Source organism: Balaenoptera acutorostrata, chromosome 8, assembly GCF_949987535.1.
Source record: "Balaenoptera acutorostrata chromosome 8, mBalAcu1.1, whole genome shotgun sequence".
NCBI classification, from domain to species: Eukaryota; Metazoa; Chordata; class Mammalia; order Artiodactyla; family Balaenopteridae; genus Balaenoptera; species Balaenoptera acutorostrata.
The window spans coordinates 90507223-90533381 of NC_080071.1; the positions used below are offsets into that span (position 1 = coordinate 90507223).

At 48.7% G+C, this 26159-nt stretch overlaps 1 protein-coding gene and 1 long non-coding RNA gene across 2 annotated transcripts in view; one reads left to right on the forward strand and one right to left on the reverse strand.

The window, feature by feature from the left end:
* The window catches only part of LOC103016351 (uncharacterized), a 43892-nt gene that overhangs the window by 14706 nt on the left and 3027 nt on the right, over nucleotides 1–26159 (forward strand). Inside the window, exons 2-4 of the long non-coding RNA XR_009009121.1 lie at nucleotides 20282–20398; nucleotides 23488–23697; nucleotides 24992–25503. This is a non-coding gene — a long non-coding RNA (uncharacterized LOC103016351). The remainder of the gene's footprint in view (nucleotides 1–20281; nucleotides 20399–23487; nucleotides 23698–24991; nucleotides 25504–26159) is intronic.
* The window catches only part of ASB18 (ankyrin repeat and SOCS box containing 18), a 64499-nt gene continuing 41513 nt past the window's right edge, over nucleotides 3174–26159 (reverse strand). The window contains exons 4-6 of the mRNA XM_057551875.1: nucleotides 20958–21462; nucleotides 5255–5368; nucleotides 3174–4508 (exon numbers count right to left, since the gene is read on the reverse strand). Coding sequence (XP_057407858.1) covers nucleotides 4323–4508; nucleotides 5255–5368; nucleotides 20958–21462 — 805 coding nt within the window. The 3' untranslated portion in view covers nucleotides 3174–4322. The remainder of the gene's footprint in view (nucleotides 4509–5254; nucleotides 5369–20957; nucleotides 21463–26159) is intronic.

Below are 26159 nucleotides of genomic sequence, written 5' to 3' on the forward strand. Positions count from 1 at the left end.
AAAGAAATACCAGGGTATGTTTTGTTCACTGGAAAAGAAGACAGACAAGATAATTCTAGCTGCAAAGCAGAATGTGGTTTTGGATGTTTTTCTCAGCTAACTTACTTCTCTCCCTCCTTCCTACCTTTTCTCCCTCCCTCCTTCCTCTCGTCCTTCTCTTAGTCTTGTCCTTCTCCTTCCCTTCTCCCTTCCTCCTCTTTCTTATCTATGTGGAATTATGCAAGTCCCCTTCATTTTAGAACTTCCTGCCACATGACCCATAGGGCAGAGCTAGACAGTCATCAATACCACAAATTTTTTCAGTTATTTTATTTTTTGCTTAACAAAGCAAATTGCTAGCAGTAATTAAATTCTGAAAAACTAGGAATGAATTCCATCCCATCTGATGGTTAAGATAACCCCCAAACCACCATACTTGCCATTTTTGTCCCATGCACTCATGACCAGACATCAGGAATCGTTTTCAGCACATCCGGAGCCACTAGAACCCGGGTGATTCAGAACTAATTTCTAGTGTCAGTTTATTTCCTATTTTTCTGTGCAGCAGTCACGTACCTGAGTTGGGGGCAGGGTAAAGGACTTCCTGACATCTTTAGAGGCCCTGTTCATTGCTCTGTTTCTGTTGCACATGGGTCCATGTTGACCAAGAGCGCTACTATACCGGAGGTACTGGACCCAACGCATATGGTATTGGCCGGCGGGGGAGGGCGTAGTGAGTGCTCATCGGGGATGTCACGTGAGTGTGTCACGATGCGTGTGTTGGTGAGGGAGGCTGCAAACTGCCCACACTGTCACCTGCCTTGGGAACAGGGGCCCTCATTCGATGCAGAGGTGAAGCAAGAGAGAAAGTGGAGAAAGGGGCCCTTTCTCTCCACACCTCCCCTGATGTGCCCAAGTCTCTCCAACAGCCTTGCTAACAAGTTGGCCTTCTTGGCTTGGCTGTGAGCTCCACTAGGAGCCTGTCTTGTTGATGGTGGGTCCTGAGCCCTAAGCCCTGGGCTCCACCCCCCGCAGGCTCGGGCAGGGTTGGTTAAAGGAATGAACAAATGACTGAACGGATGAGTGAATGGTTTATCCCCAAGGAACTTCATGGATTAGCTCTACCTGGGAGCATCTGATTTTTAAAAGAAAATTCTTGGGGGGGTGAAATAATGAATAAGAATTCCACAGTGGTGGAATTTCGGCAGCTATGGGGAGATGTCTGGGGCTCACTCTGAGAATCATGTTGTTTTTAAGCTGTAATTCGGGGAAAAACATGTTTTTGAAAAATGTAATAATTGGTCATTATTCATCAGATTTTTAGAAATTTAAAGTCAATGTGTTTTAAAAGAGTTCTACTTTGTTCCGGGACTCCAAAACATATTTAAAATTTAGTGCATTCAGAAATACAACCTGTTTTCTAAGGAGGAGGGGGGTGGAGAGGGGAGGCTGAAGAACAGGCTGAGTCAGGTCGCAGGCTCACTCAGATTCTCATTTGCAAAATCCCGTGAGGACAGGGCTCCTTAGGAGCTGCTGGGGCTGCATTTCTTTCTTTTTTTTTTTTTTTAATTTTTATTTATTTATTTATTTATTTATTTATTTATTTATTTATGGCTGTGTTGGGTCTTCGTTTCTGTGCGAGGGCTTTCTCTAGTTGCGGCAAGTGGGGGCCACTCTTCATCGCGGTGCGCGGGCCTCTCATTATCGCGGCCTCTCTTGTTGTGGAGCACAGGCTCCAGACGCGCAGGCTCAGTAGTTGTGGCTCACGGGCCCAGTTGCTCCGCGGCACGCGGTATCCTCCCAGACCAGGGCTCGAACCCGTGTCCCCTGCATTGGCAGGCAGACTCCCAACCACTGCGCCATCAGGGAAGCCCTGCATTTCTTACTGTTTCCGCCTTTCTCATTTTTCTCATAAATAACGTTGCTTTGCTTTTCCATTTTTACAGTCTTTATCCCAATATTAGGCTATTTTCTTCTCCTAATAATCAAACAATCATAATAAGAGAAGGAACCATTTACTGCTTTCCCTCTCTGGGCCGCCTCTGGGCCTAGGGCTTTGCACTCTGCTCTCAGTAGGACCATCCAGGGGCAGGGGCGTCACCCAAGCTCGTCAGCAACGTTAAAGTTGGCCGACCCACAGAATCTGGGGCCCCGCCCCAGACGCCAGTGTCAGAATCTGCCTTTCAACAAGACGCCTTCAGACTGGAGAAGCCTGCTGCCCTCACGAATTATCTCACCGAGTCCCAGCCCAGTGAGAGAGGTGTGCATGCTTTCACTTCCCAGCTGAGCAAACTGCAGCCCATCGGTTAGATAACTGTAACTGTTCTCCTTGCTCAGTGGAGCAGCCTGGATCTGAAGCCCCACCTCTGGGGTGTCACCATGGGTTCCTACCCGCCCTCTGGTGTGCTGCATCCCTTTCCAGGACGAAGTGACTTCCTGGAGTCTCACTGGCATCACATCTGCTCACCTGCCCTGTGGCTCCTCAAAGCCTGTGCAACGAAGTTCAGAATCCTTCATCTGGAAGCCAAGACCCTCCCGACTGGCCTCCTTCCAGTGGCCAAAGCATAGGGACCCTCCCCTCTAGGCGGATGAATCACTGTTCCTCCATGGTGTGTGCACTTTCCTGCACCCCTGCCTTTGTTCCAAGTTTTCCTTTTGATCCAGGGGCAGCTCCTGAATGTCTACGTGGGAGGGGCTTGGGGAGAGCCATCTGCCTGGGGTGAGGGTGTGTGGGATCTTGAACCGTGTTTACGTAGTTTGGCTGAGATGTCAGTCTCGAAGGGCAGGATGTGGGTGGGTCAGCTGAAGGGGGATGCTGTCCTATCCCTCCCTTGGCCTGACCCGCTGTGTTGAAATCTGACCATCCACCAAGTCTCAGCCAGTCTACTCCTTTCGTGACGCCCACCCTCATTCTTTTCACCTCCACAGTGGGCTTCGCTCACAGACACCACATCCCACCTTAGACTGCAGTTACCTACTGGGGTGTGGAACCCCCCTTCCACACTGCAAACAGTGGGATGGCGTGCCCGCCCTCCTGAGGTTCGTCCCAGCTGCACCTTGCACTGGCTCAAACTGGAAAAAGTGGAGCCCCTGCTTATCCTGAGAGGATGAAAATAAATAAAGAGTCCTTGTTTTAAAAGATGGTTTTTAATAGAAAATGTGAGGTCTAGTAAGGCCAACAGATTGGGAGACGGTTATCAATGAAGAGATAGTTTATTAGTCACCATTCCCAAGAGAAGGGTCACACCACATGGGAAAGCACCAGGGTTGATCAGGAAGTGGGGGGAGGGGACATGGGCAAGAGCCTTTATTGTGGTTTCCATGGAAAGGATAGGCGAGGCAGGATACACAGGCGTAGGACTGGCTAGTCCGAATGACTGCAGTGGGCTTCAGGGCAGAGGGGCTGGCCTTGGTTGTCTGGCACTGGCTCCGCAGGGGTAGTGGCTGGAGCTCAAGGGCGGTGGTAGGGGAGTGAACTCTGGGTTGGTTGAGTTGTATTTGAAAAGGATGCCTGGGGGCATGTTGTTTACTATCTCTAGGAGTTGGCTAACCCTGGGAGGGGCAGTCCCTCCAGGGTCCGAAAGGCCCCAGATGTCGAAGCACCAGAATATAGAAAATAAAAGACACGGTTAATACAGTCCTAGACCTTTAAGAAGGCTCTCCTATTCTGGATGCTGGGGCTGAGCTGATGGCAACCTCCACGAACCTGTGTCTAGCCCTGGCATCTGGCTTCCTGGACTGTTCCCCACAGCTGGATCAGCTGGGGTTTGGTAAGGCTGTCGGACAGAAGACTCGCATAGGATCAGAATGTCCGGCTCACCGCCCCTCTGATGTCCTTCTAGGGGCTCTGGATTGTGATGCGCTGGGAAGCACCAGTGGGCTCCTGGGCAGGGGCTCTTGTCACGGAAGCCAGTGTCCTCGCTCAGTGTGTCCGTCTGTCATGTCTGGGGGACAGAGTCCGAGGGGCTGAGCACTAGGAGGGGTGGGATGTTCCCCTTGAGGAAGAGGGTCTGAAGGCCGGTGGTGGGGGGGGGCGGGGTGCAGCTCGAACGCTGCTAACGCATTGTGGTCAGGAGACAGACCTTGGAAAAATACGTACACCTTTTAGTTCAACCTCTGTTGAAAGGTACTTTCTGATACAAGTACTACGCTATTCACAGCTTCAGTCCTTACGAGCAACCCTGAGAGGCAGAAAGGGCCTTTACTGCCAATTCCACGCCCAGGTGAAGCTGAAGCTGGGTGAGGTCTGTGCACAGGGTGAGTGCCAAGTGCCATCCAGGGCCCCTCCCAACCCCGGAGCCTCCACAGACGAGCACAGGTGTCTTGGTCCAAATCTCTGGGTTTCAGTGCAAAACCCCCTCTGGCTCCAGAAGAAGGTAACTTTGCAGGGACTTCGGCAAGGGCAACTGGGGCACGAGGTAAAAGCACCTTCTGCCGAACAGTTTCCGAATGGTACAGCGGCAGAGATGCTGCAGACAGCGCGGGGTGTAGGCCAAGGCAAAGAGGGACTCGTAGAAAGGCTGGTGCACCTGAAAGGAAGGCGGGGGGACGTCAGTCTGGGCACATGGAACCGACACATGTCTCTCTCCCAGACGGAAGAGCCCTGACGGCACAGGTGATCCTTTCATGGCTACTGATGCACTACAACCCTCCCTGAGAGGGTCTGGATACTTTTCTAGAGTGCAGCTCCTGCCCAGTCAGAGGGAAGTCTGCTTTGGGTGATTTCAGATACTATGGGTAACCTCCTAGAATTCCCCTCTGCCCACCCCCTTTGTAGAGCACACTTTGTTGTTCAGTAATCTGCACAGGACTCAAGTCAATGAAACATGAGGGGACATTTTCTAGAAAAAAAAGTTCTCTCTTTCTTAATTGACAGTCACCTGTGGACTCTGTTGTGTGTGGATGCAGTGCCAGCAGCTGCCTCGGTCGTATCTTAAGCTGTCAGAGAAAGAAACTGACACACAGGAGCCAGGACCTCCACGGCCCACCCTCCTCTGGACAGTGGTTACTGGAGCCCTGAGCTTCTTAAGCCAGTGTGGGTCGGTTTTGTGCTCCTTGCAGCCCACAGGACCCCGATTAGAACCACAGGCTGTGTGATTACTGAGCCTCCAGAAGAAAAACAGACATGCTCAGATATGCCCCCAATTTGCCTTTCTCTTCCCTTCTCCAGATGTTTTCCACTTACCTGGGTATTAGCGCAAAACTCCACACGTGGGTGAACAGAAAACAGACAACAGTCTTGTACTAACGGGGAAAGAAGGGGCAGCTTCCTCACCTGAAACACCTCTTCAGGGATCACCTCCTTCCAGGACTCTGACACGCGGAGCTGAGAGTAGGAGTTGAAAAGAACCTCAAGGACAGCGGGGGCTGGCGCGCAGGTCTTCAGCACCTGGTTGGAAATGGTGGGAGGCACAGTTTGGGTGGGCCGGGATTAGGGTCCAGGTGGGAAAGGGTGGGGAGACCGGAGGGTGTGCTTGGATCCCACTGCTGCCACTTCCCTGGCTGTGTGACCTCACTCTCCTCCCAGGGAACAATAGCAATCCCAGTAACAGTACAACAGGGTCGTTGTAGGGCCCCAGGCGTTAGTGCACAGGTAAGCACAGGGCAGAGCTCTGTAAGGGGCTGTCTTATCATCATGAAAAGTCTGGGCCAAGCGGTATGCATTCAAGTTCCCAGGAGGAATATGCTGATGGCCGGGCAGGCTCCTTTGGCTCTGGAGAGCTGCTCAGAGAAGAGGAAATAAGCTCTGCTGGGAGGGAATTTGGCCCAAGGATGGTGTTCCCAGTTTCTTACTTCGATTTTCTAACGTGTTGGGAAATTGGGGGAGAAGAATTGCTTTGCTGTTGCATTTCTTCTCCACTTGGCCTTTCCGTTTTATTTTCAGAGTCCCCACTGGCAAAGAATGTTTATTTTCTCATTTGCAAAGTCTACAGTTCAAGTCCATCAGCTTCAACATAAAGATGGAAACAGTACTTGCTTTTTAAAAAATAAACTTTTGTTGTTGTTGTTGTTATGAAGAAGTTTGAAAGTACACAAAGTAGACTGAATAGTAGGGTAAACCCTCATGTACCCGCATCAGTTCATGGCCAATCCTGCCCTATCCATACCTCCAGTCCCCCTCCCTAATGTTATTTAAAAGCAAATTCAGTGTATCATCATTTCGTCCGTAAATATTTGTGTGTCTCTTAAAGGAAGTTTAGAAGAAATGCAAACACAGTATCACTGTAACAGCTGAGAAATTAACAATAGTTTCTTAGTATCATCTAATATATAGTCAATGTTTAAATTCACAAATTTCTCTTAAATGCCATTATATCAAAAACAGTCATTTGGGGCTTCCCTGGTGGCGCAGTGGTTGAGAATCTGTCTGCCAATGCAGAGGACACGGGTTCGAGCCCTGGTCTGGGAAGATCCCACATGCCGCGGAGCAACTAGGTCCATGAGCCACAACTACTGAGCCTGCGCGTCTGGAGCTTATGCTCCGCAACAAGAGAGGCCGCGACAGTGAGAGGCCTGCACACCGCGATGAAGAGTGGCCCCGCTCGCTGCAACTAGAGAACGCCCTCACACAGAAACGAAGACCCAACACAGCCAAACATAATTAATTAATTAAAAAAAAAAAGACCCAACGCAGCCAAAAATAAATAAATAAAAAAAATTTAAAATAAAAAAAACCCCCAACAAAACAGTCCTTTGTTTGTTTGAATAAGAATTCAAGTAAGACCAACACCTTTACATTGGTTGATATGATGTATTTTCAGGTCTCTCTTTTTTGTTTCATGTTGATATTTGTAGAAGAAACTAGGTTATTTGTCCTGTAGAGTTTCTCATTGTTGGGATTTTGCTCACTGTTGGGATTGTATCCCTGTGGGATGCCGCTCTTTCTCTGCTTTCTGTAAATTAGTAGTTGGATTCAGAAGCTTGATCAAATTCAGATTTGATTTTGGGGAGGGGCAGGGCAACTTCATTATTCTCTGTTTGTGAGGTTTAGGATTTACCAAGAGTTGTAGAATTGTTCTTTTTATTTCTTGGTTGAGAAAACTGAGGTTAAGCAACTTTTCTAAGGTCAGGCACCAAATATCTACAGTAGACAACAGTCAGAGACAATGGCAAGCCTGGCCTGCATCATGCTCACCGGTGCTCCTTGAACACACCCAATATGGTTGCTCCCTTTACAGCTTACCTAGCTTCTTTCAGATCTAACACCCCTTTAAGACACAGGAAAGCAAAATTTAAAAATTTCACATTTCTTTGTTCAGCGATAACCACTGTCAACATTTTGTATATACTAAGGTTATATGCATTTAGACAAGGAATTAATATATATAACAAAAATGAGCTAGTGCTTTGCACATTATTTTGAAAATTGATTTATCAAAATAGATTTTGAACAATTCAAAAATTATAAATGAGCATTTAAACATCATTTTTAGTGGCCATAAAATATCGTATGAACATATCATAATGAATTCAATGAATTAACTACTCTAAGTTGCCTCAGTATTTTTTGATATTATAAACAATGAACATCTGTGAACACAATTCTATTTTAGATTGCTTCTACTGCATTGCTGGAAGTAGAACTGCAGGGTCGAAGGGTGTGTACGTTTTAAGGCTTTTAAAACATACTGTCAAATTATAAGTAAGTTGTTACACTTTTTAAAGAACTGAGTATGAGAGTGCCTCTTTCTTCCTACCCAGACCATCTTATTAATTATTTAAATCTGATAGGTAAAATATGGAATGTTTACTTTTGGCTGACCATTTGTCTTTCTTCTTTTGTGAATTGCTAAATTATGTCTTTTGCTCACTTTTTCTACAGTGTGTTCATTTTTTCTGTTGATTTATAAGTACACTTTATTTATTAAGGTTATTTTTCAGGTAGAGAATCATTTTTGCAAATAATGGTATTTTCTCCTCCTCAATATTAATGTTTCTTACTTTTCTTGTCCTGTTACATTGGCTAGAGCATTAAAATTCAATGTTAAATAGCAACATTGATAGCAGGCATCATCATCTTAGTCCTAATTTTAATAGGATTGTCTCTAACATTTCACCATAATCTTGGGTATTAGTTTCACATAAATACTCTGAAGTTAAGGAAATATCTTTCTATTCCTAGGTTACTACAAATTTCAGGATTTATTTTTTTTGCCTTTTTCTAACCAAGTTGATACAAAAAGGTTTTCCAATATCAACCCATTTTTGCCTTCGTAAAACAGACTCTATTTGGCTATTCTTCCAAATAGAATGGCAGATTCAATTTGCTAAGATTTTTGCAGCTCTCTTGATAACTAAATCTGGTTTACAGTTTTAGCTTTTTGAGCTATTATTGTCAGGTTTTAATATCACTTTACGTTAACTTAGTAAAACCATCTGAGAAAACTATCTTTTTAACACTCTGGGAGATTTTGAGAAGTAGATAATTATTGGAAATAAGAAAGCATGATGGACCTTTCATTTGAAGCTTTTAAGCCTAGCCTTTAGTTGTAGGTGATAATTTAATATTTTCAATTTCTTTCATGGTTACTGGCATATTTTGTTTTGATTTCTTCTTAGCTCAATTTTGTTCACCTATATTTTCCTGGAAAAAGAAAAGAAATTCAGCATTGCATATGATCAGTCAGGGTTCTAACAGGAAATAGACGGCACACTCGATATAGGATTATTCCAGGAGCGTTTATTGATACAGGGCTTATTTAGCCAGGGGAACCACAGGGAACAGTGCACTGATACAGAGTTAGCAGCAGAGCTATTTCCCCTCCTGGGTCTGCAAAGTGAGAGAATGGGGTGGGTGATCCTTGGCTGGGGACACACAACCAGCCTGAAGCTGAGAGGGTGCCAAGTGGATACATCCTCTGACCTCACTCTCCTTCCTCCCCCACTTCTGGGACACTGCACTGGTGAAACCCAGGAAGCAAGGGCCAGGAGCCTTGCAGATGTGTCCATGCAGGTGGAGAACAAATTTGGACGGGGGCGTATCTCCACTGTATATAGGAATAAGCACCCTGTCTCATTTGAGATTCACTATGATTGTATTTGCAATTTTTTTCATGTTTAGTCTTGCTGGAATTTGGTCTATTTTAATTTTTTTTCTCAGGAAACCAGCTATCGGATTACATTGATCAGTTCTCTTTAAAAATATTCCAATCCATTACTTATTGCCTTTATCATTATTAATCCCTTTCTCCATTTCTCTTTCCAGCTCCTTGGATTGACTGCTCAGTTAACTTGACAATATGTTTTCTCTTGAGTCACAATAAAGCAATTTTTAAAGTGCCATGGATCTTCCTTTGAACAGAGGTGTGGTCAGAGCCATAAGTTTTGAGGCACAATGTTGTCACTGTCTTTCTTTCTTAAACAGTCTGCAATTAAATAACTATTGACACAGTATTCATTTGGGAGTGTGTGATGAAATTTTCAAAAAGTTAGTTTTTAAAGATTTTTGGCCACACTGCGCCTTGCAGCTTGCGGGATCTCAGTTTCCCAACCAAGGATTGAATTCGGGTCATGGCAGTGAAAGCCCGGAATCCTAACCACTAGGCCACCAAGGAACTCCCTAAATTATTTTTAAAAATTAACTTTTGCTATTAATTTTCTGGGGTATTGTATTCTGGCTTTAAATAATGTCTGATTTTGAAGTACTAGAAGTTGTATTGTTTGACGGTTCAAAGTTCAACATGTATATGCCACATTTATGATTTGAAGCTTCTAAAATTTTTTTCCCTACTTTATCTATGGGAAAGACTGAGATATGAATTAAAAATCATCTAGAATTATTATTTTTCAGTTACTTTCTCCATTTAACATAATCTTTTTTTGGCATGTAAGGTTCTTAATGGTTATCTCTTCACTATGGACTGTATCCTTTACCAATGTCGAGTGAATCTTTTCTTCTCATTTTGTGTATTTCCCTGGGATTTTCCTACATTGCATATTGATATCAGTACATCATTTTATTTTCAGTTTGTTTTTGCTAGAATTACCTCTGCCCACTCTTTAATTCTAACGTTTTGTTTCACGTTGTTCTAAAGTGTTTGAGAGTCTCTACTGGTAATAGGGTAACTTAAGAAATTTGTATTTATTGTTATAGATAATCTATCTGGTTTTACTTCTATCATTTTATTATTTACGATTTTTTATGCTTCTTGTTTCCTTTGTTGTCTGATTTCTGTTACACAGGTTTGTATCTTCTTTGTATTTATCTTTTATATATTAAAAAAAAATTTTTTTTTTTGGCTGCATTGGGTCTTCGTTGCCTTGTGTGGGCTTCTCAATGCTGTGGCTTTTCTTGTTGCAGAGCACAGGCTCTAGGCGCTCAGGCTTCAGTAGTTGTGGCTCGTGGGCTCTAGGGCGCAGGCTCAGTAGTTGTGGTGCACGGGCTTAGTTGTTCCACAGCATGTGGGATCTTCCCAGACCAGGGATCGAACCCATGTCCCCTGCACTGGAAGGTGGATTCTTAACCACTGTGCCACCAGGGAAGTCCCTATCTTTTATATTTTGGAAGTCTATATCTTATTTAAAATTTTACTAGTGGTTACCTTCAGGATAAAAAAATATTAACCTCTATTTCTCTAAACATCAAAATAGTATCTTCTGTGCTCTAGATGTACCATTATCCCTTCTCTCACATCTCTTAACCAATTCTTCTCCCTCCTTAGTAACATCTGAAGTTTGTGTTCCAGATTATAATTAGTACAAGATCTTATTTTATGCTATATATCTCCTTCGGAAATAATTTTTGGTAGTTGCATTTAGTTTTACCACCTGCCTTACAACTATTTAAGTTGTCTCTATTTTAACTGTATTGTTTAAGCCATTTATTCCACAGATATTTAATCAATTTCCTACTAGAAGTTAAAGATTGTGTTATGTTTGTGTGATAACAAAGGCAAGCCTTGGCTACACAGAATTTTACGGTCCCAAATGATACAGTCTCAAATAATATAAGTAGTAGTAGTAGTAGTAGTAGTAGTAGTAGTAGTAATAAAAATAAATGTATAGGTGCCATAGTACTACGGTGAGGGAATCACCAGGTGCTAGAAATGACACCTAACTCAGACCTAGATTTGCAATAGGGTGGTGAGTTGGTCAAGGAAAGATTTCTGGAGGAAGTGACATTCAAGCTAAGACATGGAGTAGTAGTTACAAAAGGTGTGGAGAGTTCTGAGGACCAAAATGTTCTAGGTGGAGAAAACATTTACCAAACTTGGGAGGTGAAAAGGAACAAAAAAAATTGGCTGTGGCATGGAGTTTGACACGGGGAGTAGTGAGAACTGGGACTGGAGAGGAAAGCAGGGTCAGATCTAGAAGACCACTGTCTGCCATGACAGGGAGGCTAGACTTATCTTGAGGGCACCCAAGAGCCCTTGAAGGATGATGAGTGGAGGAGTGACAGGGTCAGGTTTTAATTTTAGAAATGTCACCATGGCTACAGTGTTGAGAAGAGTTTCATGGGGCCATACTGGAGGCAGAGAGCCCAGTTACGAGGATATTTTTGCAATCTAGCGGAGAGATGGTTGTGGCCTAAACTCAGCTGGTGGCAGCCAGGATGGAAAGAGAAGAAAGATTCTGGGAGATATTTAAGAGGTCGGCCTGAGACAGTCTGCAGATTGAGTTTCCCATTCCTGAGACAGTCTTTCCCATCACCTCTTGGTCAGCTGGGTACTCCCATCCCATCTGGCCTTTTGTCTCCACTTCTCCACCCAATCTGCCCTTGCCAAGAGTGCCCGTGAGCAGGCTGCGTCTGGTGGTCACGGCTCTGCCTCGCCTCGTGCTGTGTATCAGCACAGCTGACACGGCTGACCACGTCCTCACTTTGATATGTTCTTCTCTTGGCTTCCAGGAAGCCACACTTCTATTCCTTCACCTCCCTCACTGATGCTCCTTCTAGAAACCGGTTTCCTCTGCTACTTTCTCATCTCTGCATCTTCTCCCTGCTGGAATGGCCTCGGATTTAGTCCTCATTCCTCTTCTCCATTTACTCTCCCTCCCTGGTGATGTCATTCAGCTTCCTGGCTTTACATACCATCCATATGCCACCAGCCCTCCAAAGCGTATCTCCAGGTCAGTCAAACCTCCCTCCCAAACTCCAGGCTTGAATGTCCAACTGCTTACTTGGTATCTCCTTGTGGCTGGCTCTATCTCACGCTTAACGTATTGGAAACATAGATCCCAAGTCTCCCCCCAGCCCCGGACTTACCTGCCCCATAAGCTTCCCCACGTCAGTTGATGGCACAGCTCACCTTTCAGGCTCTCAGGCTAAAGCCTTGGAGTCATCTTTGACTCCTCTTCTCTCATATCCCACAGCCAATCTGTCAAGAAATCCTGTTGGCTCTACCTTCAAAATATATCCAGAATCAGACCACCTCCCTTGTCCATGCCACCGTGATCCCTCAGGTGGATTATGGTCACAACCTCCTAAATCATCTCCCCACTTCTATTCTGCTCCTCCTAAAGTATGTTCTCAACATGGAGACCACAAGGAGCCTCATAAAATGTTAGTCAGGCCATACCCCTCCTCTGCTCAGACCACTCCAATGGCCAAAGTCATTGCAACGTCCTACGAGAGCCCACACAGTCTGTGCCCCTCCCCCACCTCTCCCATCTCATCTCCTGCTACTGTCCCACTGGTTCTCTCCACCTTCAGCCACACTGCTTCCTCTGTTGTTCCCCACGTGGATGAGGCTCACTCCAGCCTTGGGGCCACAGACTCTTGGCTTGTCTGCTGGGCTGCTCTTTGCCTAGACATCTGCTTAGCTGATTCGCTCACCTCTCTCAAGTCTACTCAAAAACCACCCATCCTAACTACCCTCTTTAAAACGCACTGTCTCCCGTCTTGCTTCTCCTCCCCTAGCCCTTATCATTTTATTGGCCCATTTATTATGCTCATTGTTTAATGTCTGTCTTCCCCATTAGAAGGTAAGCTCCATGAGGGTAGCAATACTTTTTTCCCCTAATTTATTCACTCATTAGGTATCCTAAGCATCTAGTATGTTGTTGGCAAATGGCTGGTGCTCAATAAATATTTGTTGAATAAATAATGGAGTAAATAGAATTTTTTTTTTCTTTTAAAAAAATGCATTAGGAAGGCATGTCTTATGAGCCCTTGATATCTAAAAGTGTCTTTCTTTTGCCATCAAAATGAAAGTTATCTTGGCTGAAACTAGAATTCTAGCATCCAAACCTTTTCTTTAAAAATCTGTAGATGATATTTCATTGTCTTACAATAACACTGCAGCAGAGAAATCTGAGTCCAGCCTGATTTTTATTCCCTTATGAATAACCTGTTTTCTGCTTGGGTACTTTGCAAGCCTTTTTCCATGCCTTTTTAGAACATTTTGTTTAGAATGTATATAGGTATGTGTCTCCCATCACTGATTTGCAGAGAATATCCATTCAACTTCTCTATGTTAAGATTTTTTTAGTGCAGCTAAGTTTTCTTCTATTATGTCTTCTTTGATTATTATTTCTGATCCATTGTTGTATGTTCATCAATAATATCACTTATCTGTGAATTGGCTCTCTGCTCTTTGTCCTTTACGACCATCACTTTGTTTTTTAGTTTCTTGGCTTAGTTTTTTCTTTTGCACTTAAGAAGTTCTTTTTTTTTAAAATAAATTTATTTTATTTTATTTATTTTTATTTTTGGCTGTGCTGGGTCTTTGTTGCTGCGCGTGGGCTTTCTCTAGTTGCCGCAAGTGGGGGCTACTCTTTGTTGCAGTGTGCAGGCTTCTCATTGTGGTGGCTTCTCTTGTTGGAAGCACGGGCTCTAGGTGCACGGGCTTCAGTAGTTGTGGCACAAAGGCTCAGTAGTTGTGGCTCGGGGGCTCTAGAACACAGGCTCAGTAGTTGTAGCGCACGGGCTTAGTTGCTCTGTGGCATGTGGGATCTTCCCGGACCAGGGCTTGAACCCGTGTCTCCTGCACTGGCAGGCGTATTCTTAACCACTGTGCCACCAGGGAAGCCCCAGAAGATCTTTTAATATTAGTCCTTTGTAGTGAACATTGTGGTTGACTTCCCAACACTCCAAATGATTAGATTAATTCAATCATGATAATTCTATTCCACTCATCATTTAATGGTTTGGGGAAGGGCAGGTTTAAGCCAACTGGGGCCAATAAAACGCAAAGAAAGACTTCCTCAGGGCTTCTAGAGAAAACAGCTGGATCTGAATAGGAGGCTGGTTGGCTCAGTTGCTGGAAGCCATTTAGGGACCAAGAGAAGGACCATTTTGAGGGCAAGGCTGACTTACTGAGCTTGAAAGGCATCTGGTTCTTTGATGGTGTCACTGAGACTCAGAAACCACCAATCCTGAAGCCTGTGCTTCTTGTTATGAGAGATACAAGGGAGGCTGGAACCAAGTCAGGCAGGGGCTGCCTGCTGGGGCTGTGACTATGAGAAGCAGCCGCCTGGGGGTATTGGAGCCATGGAGATGCACGTGCTGCTGTAGAAGCTACCTAAGTGGAGGAAGAGGGGGAGAAATACCTTGGCTTTTCCCCCTCCCCCTCCAATTTCCCATGGTGTCTCCCTTGGCTGAACCCAGTCAGAAGTCAGCTGATAGGGGCTCTGTGTTAGCTTGAAGGGGCTCTGTACCCTATCAGGATGCAGAGCGGAACACAGAGGCAGCAGGCACTGGATCTGGGGGCACACATGCAAACAGCACAGCACCCTCACTTACATCACTGATTTGATTTTTTTTAATGAATCAGTTCTGCCTTTTACTTCCTTTAATGTGTAATCCGACCTACCACTGTGCTCTTGCTTTCTTGGTATAAATTTATCTCCATCTTCCTTTTCATGCCATTCTATTGACTCCTCACCTTAACCTGTCGGGTGTTATGGATTTAAAGACTAGATCTTCTTGCATTCCATAAAGGATGGCACACGGGGCACACAATTTTTTCAGATTTTCTTCTGGATCTTTTGATGAGAGGTACAGATTTCGTCGCTACTCTCAGGATGCTATCTCATTTTTCTTCTTCTGCCCTTCCCCACAATGAATCCATTAATTTTTTTCTGTATTCATCTCTGATTAAGGTGAGATCCAGACACGAGGTCTGTCAACACGCAGGGGAAGTCCATGGTCCCGTTCTCTGTTCACCTGTGAGATGGTGGAGGGGCAAAGTGGAGGAAGGCTGGCGAGGGTGATGCCCAGCCTGGTGACCTGTGCTCCACCAGGAGGCCTCTTCCTCCCACCCTCCCCCCAGCAAGGTAGCAGGTTGCTGTGGAACTCAGGTTCCTCAGTTTCCACCTCTACACTTTACTGCATCTCCCACGATGCACCGCACCTCCACAAGCCTCCCCTACTGCCTGGCGGACTTAAACTATTTGTCTGTAACGTCTGCCTGATTGCCTGAAAACTTAGGGCCGTGGAGCAGAGCCGCGTCAGCCCTTCCTGACTCAGACATGAGCTCTTTCTCTTGGTGCCGTGGATTTGCTTTCTCCCCCTCCCCCTCTTCCTTCCATCCTTCCTTCCTCCTGTCTACGTCTTCACAGATATTTTAACATGAAGACAGGAGCAGCTGCCCATTTAAATTGGTAATCATATTACTATTATCATCTCTGGTCCCCTCCCTACCCCAATTTTGTTTCTTCCCTAATCCATTACTGTCACAAGCTCCGGCTTAAGCGGGCTTTAGAGAAGGAGAGAATGAACACGGTAGGCTGAGCTGCAGAGGGAGAGCCACGCAGGCGTGCATCTTCCCATCCCAGCCTCGCACCCCACCGTGTGCTCTTGACATGTTGGTATTTCTGGCTTACACGAGCCACCACTAACATGCCATTTCCATACCCCTGCACAGTGAATCCCATTGGCCCCTCTTCTGTGTTGGGGGGAAACCATGCCGTTGAAAAGAGCAGTTCACACTGGGTCCCTCCAGATCTACTCTGTCTGTCTTTACATGGTATCCTAGGCAATTCCTGCATCTTCAGACTTTCCTCAGGCCAACCTGGACCTCCAGCTACCCTCCCATTGGCCCTCTCACTTCTCTGCAAAATAGTCAATGGTTCCCAGTGACTGCATGCTACCTGGACATCCCCATCCCTCCCCTCAAGCCCCATCCCCCAGGAACAGCTGCCCTCCCTCAGTAAGAGTTCCCCCTCCTCCAGGCCCCTCCTCCCTGGGTCACGGACTGTGACAAAGTCTTATTGCCTGTCTCTGGGAATTCATTTCCTGTCTCTCCTCTGTTCCACCTCTCTGGGGCTCCCGGGCCCTTCCCAACCCCTCCGCGCTGTGCCCCCCTCATGTTTGCCAGGCAGCTGGCTGCCTTCATTATTTTTACGCCAACACAGTTTAAAAATCTCCACTGCCTCCTTGCTGTCTGTGGAGAAGCGGCTGCCACATTACTCTGACACGCTGATGGCATTAGGGTCCGCGCACACTCTCTTCAGCTAATGAGGCGGCAGAAAGAAAATTAAGGGGAAAAATCACACGGGCACACTGCTTTCTATGTAGATGGAGAAATAAAACAAGAGCAAGGAAAACAGAGGCGCGTTACTGCTCATAGCTCACCTCCCCCCTCCCATGGGGGCAGCGTGCAGGCACTGCTGTGTAAAGGCAGGGAAGGGAGCCCTGGGTTTTGACTACTGCTACCCCAGGCTTCCCCCACGGAAAACCCTAGGAAATTGGAGTGTGAAGTCACGTTACCTAATTCCGTAATTCGGTAAAAAGAAAACAAAAACTTCAGGTCCATATGTGCTGCGTGGTCAATGCCCAGAAGGAGAGGCAAGACCAGAGGTTTGCAGATGTTTCTAGAATCTGTCATTCTGGCCCTCCACCTCCCATTTCCCCTTGCTCCAGCTACCTGCATCCCTCACCTGGACCGCATGACAGTCAGGGGTTTCCCAGCAGCCCACACGAGAGCATGTTCTCTACCCCTGAGCAGAGAAATCACCCTCCAATTCTCTCTGGATTATGTCACCTGTCCTGCTTAAGATGATGTAATAGATTCCTATTGTTCTTAAGACAAAGGCGCAAACCCTTAACGAGGGCCCTGCCTAGGGTCCTGGCTCTTGCTGTTTCCCCTCCAGCTACTGGGTCATTCCCACACCCCCCCCCCCACACCCCGGCCCGCACATATTGCAGAGTTCCTTCTGCCCCAAGACCTTTGCACCTGCTGTTCCTTCTGCCTGGAATGATTTCCCCTCCCCTCTTCCCACAGCGAAGTCTTCAGCCTTCAGATCCGGAATCACTCTACAAGCCCTCGAGGGAGCCTCGGACGCCCTGCTCAGCCAGGTCTGGCCCCTCGTTTGGTACCTTCAAGGTCTGGAGGGCCTTGGCTTTGCAGCTTTTCACATCACAGCAACTTCACAGTGATGTGTGTGGTTGTCTGAGTCAAGGCCATCTCACCCACCTGACGGGCAGCTCCAGGAGGGCAGGAAATACCCATGCTCCGGTTCAACACTGTACCACCAGCACGGGAGCACAGCCGCTCCCCAGAAATGTTTGTTGAATGAATAAGTGCTTAAGGGATGCCTGTGGGGGAGAGCTTTCATCACTGGTGTTGCGCTGGCACTTCCCCAACTCCTGGGCAAATCTAAGCGTGAATTATTTATGACTGCCCAGGTGAGGGGCAGAAGGAGAGAGAAACGTGAGCAAAGGCCTTTATCCCAGACCAAGCATCCGACCCACAAAGCCAACTAGCGGCAGCTAGTCTGGATCCACCCTCGTGTGCGTTTCTCTGCCCTCCTGCCTGCTCTCCTCCAGGCCGGGCCCCCTGCGATCCGGCAACTTCCAGAATTCAAACCTGGCTGCATCCTGACACCGCACCTGCACCTGCCCTCGCGCCCGCACCTGACGCTGGTGTTAAGTAGCGGTCAGCAGGGCAGAAAGGCCTGGCATTGTCGACATGCTTGCCTTCCCAGCCGTGACACCGCTTTGATGTTCGCGGCAGCGCAGTGCGCGCGGCTCCGACGGATGCTTCGAGTCCGCCTGGTGCGGCGCTGGTGCCTTTGTCTGGGCACGGGGGAACTGTGATTTATGTCATAAGCTCGCTGCGAAACCTTTTGCCTCAGTAATTCTGAGCTCCGTGGGTGTCTCTTTACATCTATTTAAAGCACGGCTGCTGCCCACGGGCGGCGTGCTCTGTGACATTCCCCGGTGCCTCTGCGTACGTCTCGCCATGGCGCTGAGTCCTGCCTGCAGAGCAGCTTTGTGGCTCGTTTCAGCGTGTTTGCTGCGCGCTCCACGGGGCTGCTGAGCGAGTCGGGTCTGCCCTTTGATGTCCCGCGTGCTGATTAGACCCCTTTCCCGGTGGAGCACATGCAGGGGGCCTGGATGCTGACGCCAGATTGCCAGAGCGTTCGCCCTGGTGGTCCTGGGGCGAGGCCAGAGCCTCACAGGCACTTGTACATTGGCTTGGAGGATGTCCAGGTTGGTAGTAAACGCGCTCTTGCCCGCAACCTGTTCCTGGCCGGGGGGTGGGCTGGGGGCAGGGGGCTGCGGACCTCCTCAGCACCGCCCCGCCCCCCCCCCCGAGGTGTGGGCGGCCCTCAGCGCAAAGACGTCAGAGGCCCATTTCCAAAGATTTAACTGCAGCGCCGCGCCCCGGAGTTGCTGGAATCCCCTTCTCTCATTTAACAAACTTTGACTGAAGGTCCCCTGCACTGTGCTCTGTGAAAGCCTCAAAGTATTAAGATTTCTCAAAGAAACTCCGGTTCTTTCCGCAATGGTGTGGAACTGCTGGGAGATTCATTGTCATCTCCGGGAGCCAAGCACCTCTCGTGGCCTCTGGGTCCCCGCTGTAACTAACTGCCCCCAGACCCAAACCCACAGCCACCCCACACCCCACTCACCTGCTCCATTCCTGTGTGGCTGACAAAGGATGTCGTGAGGGGATCCCAGGACGGGGCCCCTGCAGGCCCAAAGGGGAGGCACTGGCCTTTGCCCTGCATCTCTAGGTCAAGGTGGGGTGATTCCCACAGCCTTGGAGACAGAGTTCAGGTGCTAGAAGTCCTGTCCCCCGGGGTGACGCCTGTGGGGCTGCACCTCGGACATTGAAACCTGGACAGAGATCTCTAAAAATCGAGTGCCTTCGAGGCTAACAAAGGATTATTACTAGTCACCACTGAAATATACTGACTTTTTTTTTTTCTTTCAAAGAATTTGTCCCAGGTTGTTTTTCACTGTTGGCCATCATGTAAAGTCTTGTTTCTTTCTTTGTTGTTTTGTTGTTTCTTGTTCATTCTTCATGCAGTTTCACACCATAAGGGTTGAAGAGTGCATCTTGGTTTAAGGCACACACGGTGTGAATTGGAGGGGTGGTAGGTTTCCGTTTGTTTCCATTTTATTGGTAGATGAACTAAGCCTGCTAATACTGGGAAACGTCTAAATGTAAATCATGAATATAAAAGGGAAGTGTTACAGAATACAAAAACGCTGGCGTTTCTTCCCTTTCAAGAGTCCACGCACGGTATGGAATTCACTGCATTAGTAGAGTGCCTCGGCAGGATGACTCGAAGATGGTGCAAGACTTGGCATAAGAAACTTGTCATAAAGTTTGTCAAGGAAGGAAACACCCAGGGAATTGTCTGGGTGGATTTTCCATTTCTCACCTGTGTTTTGAGAGACAAGAATTTTACTCTGTATGCGTCCGAGATGCAAAGTTCGCATTTGAAAGAAATGTGTGAATCTCACTATTTCAGACCATCTAGACCATCCAGCTGTTGTTCTTTTAGCATAACAGCTTTTAGGCTATTTGTGTAAAGCTTATCAGGCCAAACATGTCTCTGGCATACGACTGGTGAGCCTGGGATAATTTTTAAATTAAGCACAGCCAATTTTACATCGAATGGAATGACCTCCCTTCAGTGAAGTCTTTTGGCGGAGGACAATCGCTTATTTTATTTATTGAATTAATTAATTTTAAAAAATGTTACTAATGCTTAGTTTCAGTCTTTTTAAAAAAAAATTATTTATTTATTTATTTATTTATGGCTGTGTTGGGTCTTCGTTTCTGTGCGAGGGCTTTCTCTAGTTGCGGCGAGTGGGGGCCACTCTTAATCGCGGTGTGCGGGCCTCTCACTATCGCGGCCTCTCTTGTTGCGGAGCACAGGCTCCAGACGCGCAGGCTCAGCAATTGTGGCTCACGAGACTAGTCGCTCCGTGGCATGTGGGATCTTCCCAGACCAGGGCTCGAACCCGTGTCCCCTGCATTGGCAGGCAGATTCTCAACCACTGCGCCACCAGGGAAGCCCCAATCGCTTATTTTAATCAGTATTTTGGGAACTTTCCTTCTGGAAACATTTTCTGTCTTTATTTTCTCTGATAAGAAATGTTTGTTCTTCATCTTTATCATTTCAGTGTAGATCTGACACGTGGAAAGGCGACAAGCTGCTCAGAGTCAAGTCTGCAAAGTGGGGTTGAGGTCCCAACACAACCTTGACCCTGAACAGGGCACTTCACCTGACTGAAATCCAGGTAAGGGAATGTCAGGAGCCTGGTGTATTTCACAGGAGTGTGGTGAGGACTGAGTGAGAGAAATCTGTGAAGTGCTATCATTAATCCCATTAATAAGGTGGATGATCACATTGGGTATTTCATTTCAAGTCAAATACCAGATGTGACAAGAGACTGATTTCATTGTTCACCAATTACACCAACAGATAATCTGCCAAAATATTTTGAGCCATGACGGCGTCATAGAAACAAGTGCCTGGCGTCCCCAGGTGACAACTCTGCAAGGTCTCACTCGAGTATGCTTGTTGACCCCCCAACCTTTTCATTTTCTAGTGACTCTACAAAGGGCTGCCCAGCCCTGGCTCCTCAAAGTGTGGTCCCAAGACCTCACCCTCACCTCTAGTCTTGCTAGAAATGCAGACTCTGCCACCCCCTCCCGCGGGATCAGAATCTGCATCTGGACCAGTCTCCAGGGGGTTCCCGGGCCCCTGAAAGCCTGAGAAGCGCCGCATGCCCCCCGGCGGCAGGCCGGGTCCCTGCGCTGCAAAGTCCTCGTGGCCTGTCCCCGACCCCCTCTTACCTTGGGGAAGGCGTCGGGCCACACGGTGGGGGAGCCGTGGTTGAGCAGCGCCTGCAGCGTGCGCTGCGGCGCGGCCTCGGGGGCGCAGGCGGCCGTGTGCAGCACTCGGGCCAGCGGCGACGCACCCCCGTAGTCGAGCGCGCCCGCGTCGGCGCCGTGCCGCAGCAGGAGGCGCGCCAGGCCGTGGAGCGCGTGGCCGCAGGCCTTGTGCAGCGGGCTGCGCTCGGCCTCGTCGCGCGCGTCCGCCGCCGCGCCGCACCGCAGCAGCAGCGCGCACAGGCGCAGGCAGCGCGCGTGCTCGTCGGGCCGCCGCGCCGCGCCGCACGCCGCGCTCAGGGCCGTCTCGCCGCGGGCGTTCCTCGCGTCCACGCGCGCCCCGCGGCCCAGGTAGAGGCGCGCGTGCTCGTCCAGGCCGCGCTGAGCCGCCACGTGCAGGGGCGTGTCCAGGCCCGCGCCGCCCGCGCGCTGCACCGAGGCGCCGTGCTCCAGCAGCGCCTGCGCGCACCTGCGGGGAGGCCAAGGTGAGTCACCCGGGCTGGGCCCGGCGCACCCGCGCCCTGTCTCCCCCAGCCCGCCACGCCCTGCCTGCGGGTCCCGGGGCTTCGGAGCCCCCTCCCTCCCCACCGGGGGTGTTGGCTCCTAAAACAGCCAGGACAGGAATCCAGGTCTCCCGTGCCCAGGCTATAGGAGTTCAAACTGAGCTGGAAAAAAAAAAAAAAAAAAGATTAAGGCAAACCTGGGGGTACAGGTTACTAAATGGTGGCAACAGCTAGGAACTTTTCCTAAGAACCCACGTGCAGCGTTAACATTTACCTTGTAATGTGTAACTACTTGGTGCTACTCTGGAAGGTCATGTGGTTCAGATGACGGTGCTGGAAACACGAAATTACCTGGGCTCTTTGTCACAGGTGGCAGTTGAAGGGACTGGGAGTCAGGGTTCTAAGGAGGGCCCCTTAGGCCGTCGGGCTCTTTATCAGCCGGCATGTACCTGCGCTTTGGCGACAGTGTGAGGCAGGGCTTGCCTTACTCCCTGGGAGGGAATCTATCCATCCCTCAAGACACTGACACAGAATGGCACTGGGGTGTCCTCAGACAGGACTGGATGCATGGGCGAAACCCGCAACCATGCGTAACTGTGGGACTATCTTGGTTTGAACCAAGCTCTCCTTGAACAGACTGTGGATTTTGGCTGTTGCTAAATCCCACAATGGTGTCCTGGGGGTTTGTAGGCTCCCGTGGGACACTGTGGTCTCCCGCAGAGGTGGGTGTCTCCTGCTGCTTCCAGGTCCATCAGGTGGATCCCAAGACTGTCCTCTCCCAGGAGAGCAGCTTCCTCAGAGCCTCTGCCCCACCTGGGAGAGCTCCAGGCACCTCAATCCAAGCCCAGGTGGCAGCTGCTGGCTGGGCAGGCGCATGCTGGACCTGGGGCCTCAGACACTGGTGGGGAGCTCAGCCTGGACCAGCCTGAAAGTAGGACAGTCTCATAGACCCTCCCAGCAGCCTCCTCCATTCTGCTGGCCCTTGTCCTTCATGGGCACTGCCAGACCACCAGCCCCACTTCAATCCCCCACTCCCGGGTCACCTCCTGGACGTCGCCATCAGTGTGTTTACTCCACCTTTGGCGTCTGACGCACCAGCATGCTGACTTCACAGCGTAAGGCTCTGGTCCGTCTAGCTAGCCCTCCTGTCGGTACTCTCTGCTCTGTTGGGACTTGGGTCATCGGCCCCTGGCTTTCTCAGCCCTTCCTGGCTTCACTTCCTTCCCTGGGCAGCCCTCCACTCTCTCTTCTCGGCATCCTCAGTTCCCTTGAGTTGAGGGGACGTGGCCATCCCCTGCGTCCGTTGGCCACATTTTCAGCTGGGAAGCCAATCATCACCCAGCCGCTCTTCCTCCCCTTGGCTGCAGAGTGCTGCTGGAGGGAACATCATTCATGGAGATTGGCCTCTGGGCTCAGCTGGTCCTCAGGGCCCTTTGGCTCATGCTTCCCAGGGCTGAGCACCAGTTCCTCCTTCCTTGCCCTTTATTGGCTGTTCCAAAGGTTGACTGCTGTCCCCAAGAGATCCTACTTCTACTCTCCTCCTTCTCAGCCATCTACCCCTACTTCACTCAGAGTGCACGTTCCCCCAGAAACTGCCATCCTTCCCGCCTTGCGCCACTGAGTCGGCCCCCATACCTATTAGAATCTGCGTCCACATGACTGTCCTCTCCTACTTCCATAGGGCGTCTACATGATTGTCCTCTCCTACTTTCGTAGGTCTGAGGAAGGGAATGTCTCTTGATCCTCTTGTCCCAGGTGTCGTCCTTTTCTGCTTCCTTGGGGGCCTTGCTGTGTGCACTACTTGCTCTTCGCTTTCACCCTGTCCCCCACCCCCTCTTCAGCTGGCCACTCAGCCCTGTCGATTCCGTCTCTTGAATAATCACTTGAACTGCTTCCTGCCTCCATCCCCGTTGTCACTGTCCTTTGTTGAGGCCCCAGATCATTTCTTGCCTGAAGCTAATGACAGTCTCTTAATTTGTTCCCCGTGCCAGTCTAACAAGCTCCGTACTACCCAGAAAGAGCCTTTCCAGTGTGAATCATAAGACCTGTGCCCGCCGAAAACCCAAAGGCTCCTCCTGGCGGCTGGAGAAAGCCCAGGCTCCTTTCCCCGGGACGCAGGACGCCGCGTGATGCAGCTTCTGGGGGCCTCACCGGTTTCACTTCCTGATGCTCCATCCCGTGCTTCGATCCTACCTGACCAGGTGTGCTTCTTAGGACACGTCCTATCTTTCCTTCCTCTTCCTCTGGGTCACACCTCTGCGTTGTCATGGTCCTCGCGCCTAAGCGTCTGGGCGCAGCCTTCATCACACCGTGTTTCAAATGTTCGCTGGCACGTTGGATTCCTCTCTTAGACGGTTGGCTCCTTGGGTGTAGAAACGGGGGTTTATTTATCTCTGCTTCTCCGCGCCGAGGGCGGGGCTAGCCCGCTGTTGGTATTCCCTAAGAGCGCGTTGAACAAATGCATTTCGTTAATGAACATCCTCCAGTTTTCCTTCGTGTGGCTGTTGTTTGTCCTGTTCTTTACCTGACCGGGGCTCTGGACGGGATCCTCTGGGGGTTTCCAGGCCGGAAGCCGCTGCCCTGAAATCTGTTTACATTTCTACCCAGGGACTCGCAATATTTTAAATCCTCTCTCTGTATTTCTCTAGCCTCCATATCAGCAGTATCTTGGGAGGTGGTCTGTCTTGGGTGAAAGATCTTTACAAACAAGTACAATTTGATGTGAAATGTCCTTTGGGAGAATAACCAGCTAAGAGAGGATGCAAATTGGACAATCAGAGCGCTTCAGATCTGCTTCCTCCTTGCCTCTCTGGGAGGAATTTTGAACAGTGCAGCAGGAGGTTAGAAATCAAGGGTTCCGTCTCATTTTGCCACTGAGCCTGTGTGCACTCACAAACAATTACAAAACATTTTCTTCTGCTCTTTTTTTTTTTTTTTTTTAAAAGCAGCCCAACCTCTCTGAAGAAGTCCACCGGGAAATACAAGTGGGTCTCTTTTCCACATCCGCAGCCTAACAGGCTGATGGCCAGGTTGCTCTTTGCAACAAAGATACGTTTCAGAAGAATGAGGACACTGGCCCACCCTCTGGAGGGCTGCAGATGTCCTTTTCATTTTTAATAGAGAGCTTCTAATTGGCTAAACCTTGGTACTTCCTTAGAGCAGATAATGATGTAAGTTGCAGACCACAGGCATGAGAAAAAAACAACACAACAAATTGACTGGGGCACATGGCTGCTGGCACTCGCTGGGCAGTCATTAACAGTGAAGTTGTGGGAACCTGTTTAAGGACATGGAAAACTATTTGCAGTGGTCATTTGAAAAGATCAGGTTACAAAACAGCATCGAACACTCCCACTTAAAAAAAAAGAGCAGGTATGTATATGCATAGGAAGAAAGCCTAGAAATACACAAGCCAGCATGTTTACCTCTGGATGATGGGGTGATGGTGCTTTTATTTCCTTTTTGCCTGCCTGTATTTTCAAATTCATTTTCCAGAATGAATCAGAGTTGCAGTTTGACAGAGGGGCAACAACAGAGGTTACTTATTACTAACGGAACCATCCCCCACTGTCACAGCAGCAGTTCATGGATTCTAAGAATGTCAGCTCAGCTTTCCAGGTTTCCAGAATGCTCTCAAATTTTCCATTGATCTGTCCAGGCGTTAAGCAACGATCTGGGAAAGCACGTATGGCAGTGCCTCCGAGAAGGTGAGTCGAGAGGAGCGGACGGGGGTGGGTGGGAGGTCCTCCGTGCTAAGCAGAGCAGTGATAACAGTCTTGGGGACCTGCAAGACCTGACCTTGTGTGTGTCAGTGTCTCCAGTCAAGGAAGAGATGGCCCAGCAGGGAAAGTACCACCCAAGCCTTTGCAGGACCGTGTGGGAAACCCAGCTTTGGCCAAGCCCTTTCCTCCCAGGGGAGATTTTGCGAGCAGGTTTCCTGCTATCCTGATAGACACAAGAAGGAAGGCCTGGAGCCAGCGTAGGACAGTCGCTGTCGGGAACCAAGGGTAAGTTCCCATCTGACGATGTCAAAATGACTTGTCTCTGTCTTACGAGATTAAGGAGATGCTGTATTGTCTGAACAGCCTCAGATATGAAGCAACTTGGGCAGACGCTCCCCACCCCCCCACCATCCCTCATCCCCGTCTTTGATAATGATCGAGGTGACAAGCTGTTATGGGGCCCAAGGTTGACAGCACACAGAAAAAGTGGCTTGAGCCAAAAGGCAGGAGTTAATAGAGATGAACCCATCAAGGGCTGTTGAATGAATGTCATTTTAACTTATTTCTAAAGAGGGAAGTGGGACTCGGAGCCTACGTCCCGCACACCGCTCCCAGCCACCTCCAGCGTCTTCCCGAAGTGCTGGCTTTCCCACTCACCTCGCAGGTGCAGGAAGGTGCCGAGTGCCTCAGCCCGGGCTTCCTCACTGCTCACCTCTTCCTTACCCTTTCATACCACCTGCCAAGCCGCCCTGCACCCCGTGAGACAGAGTCAGCTCCAGGCTTTCCTTCTCCGGCTTCCCTCTTCACCATCCCTCTAGTTGCACAAAGCCCTCAAAAGTGGTATTTCACAGCCTCTGGTTCTGAGCTGGGAGGTCAGTGCATTCCCCAGCACGTGGTCTTTTCATTTATTTTTAGAAGAATGTTATCTTTAGTCCTTGCAA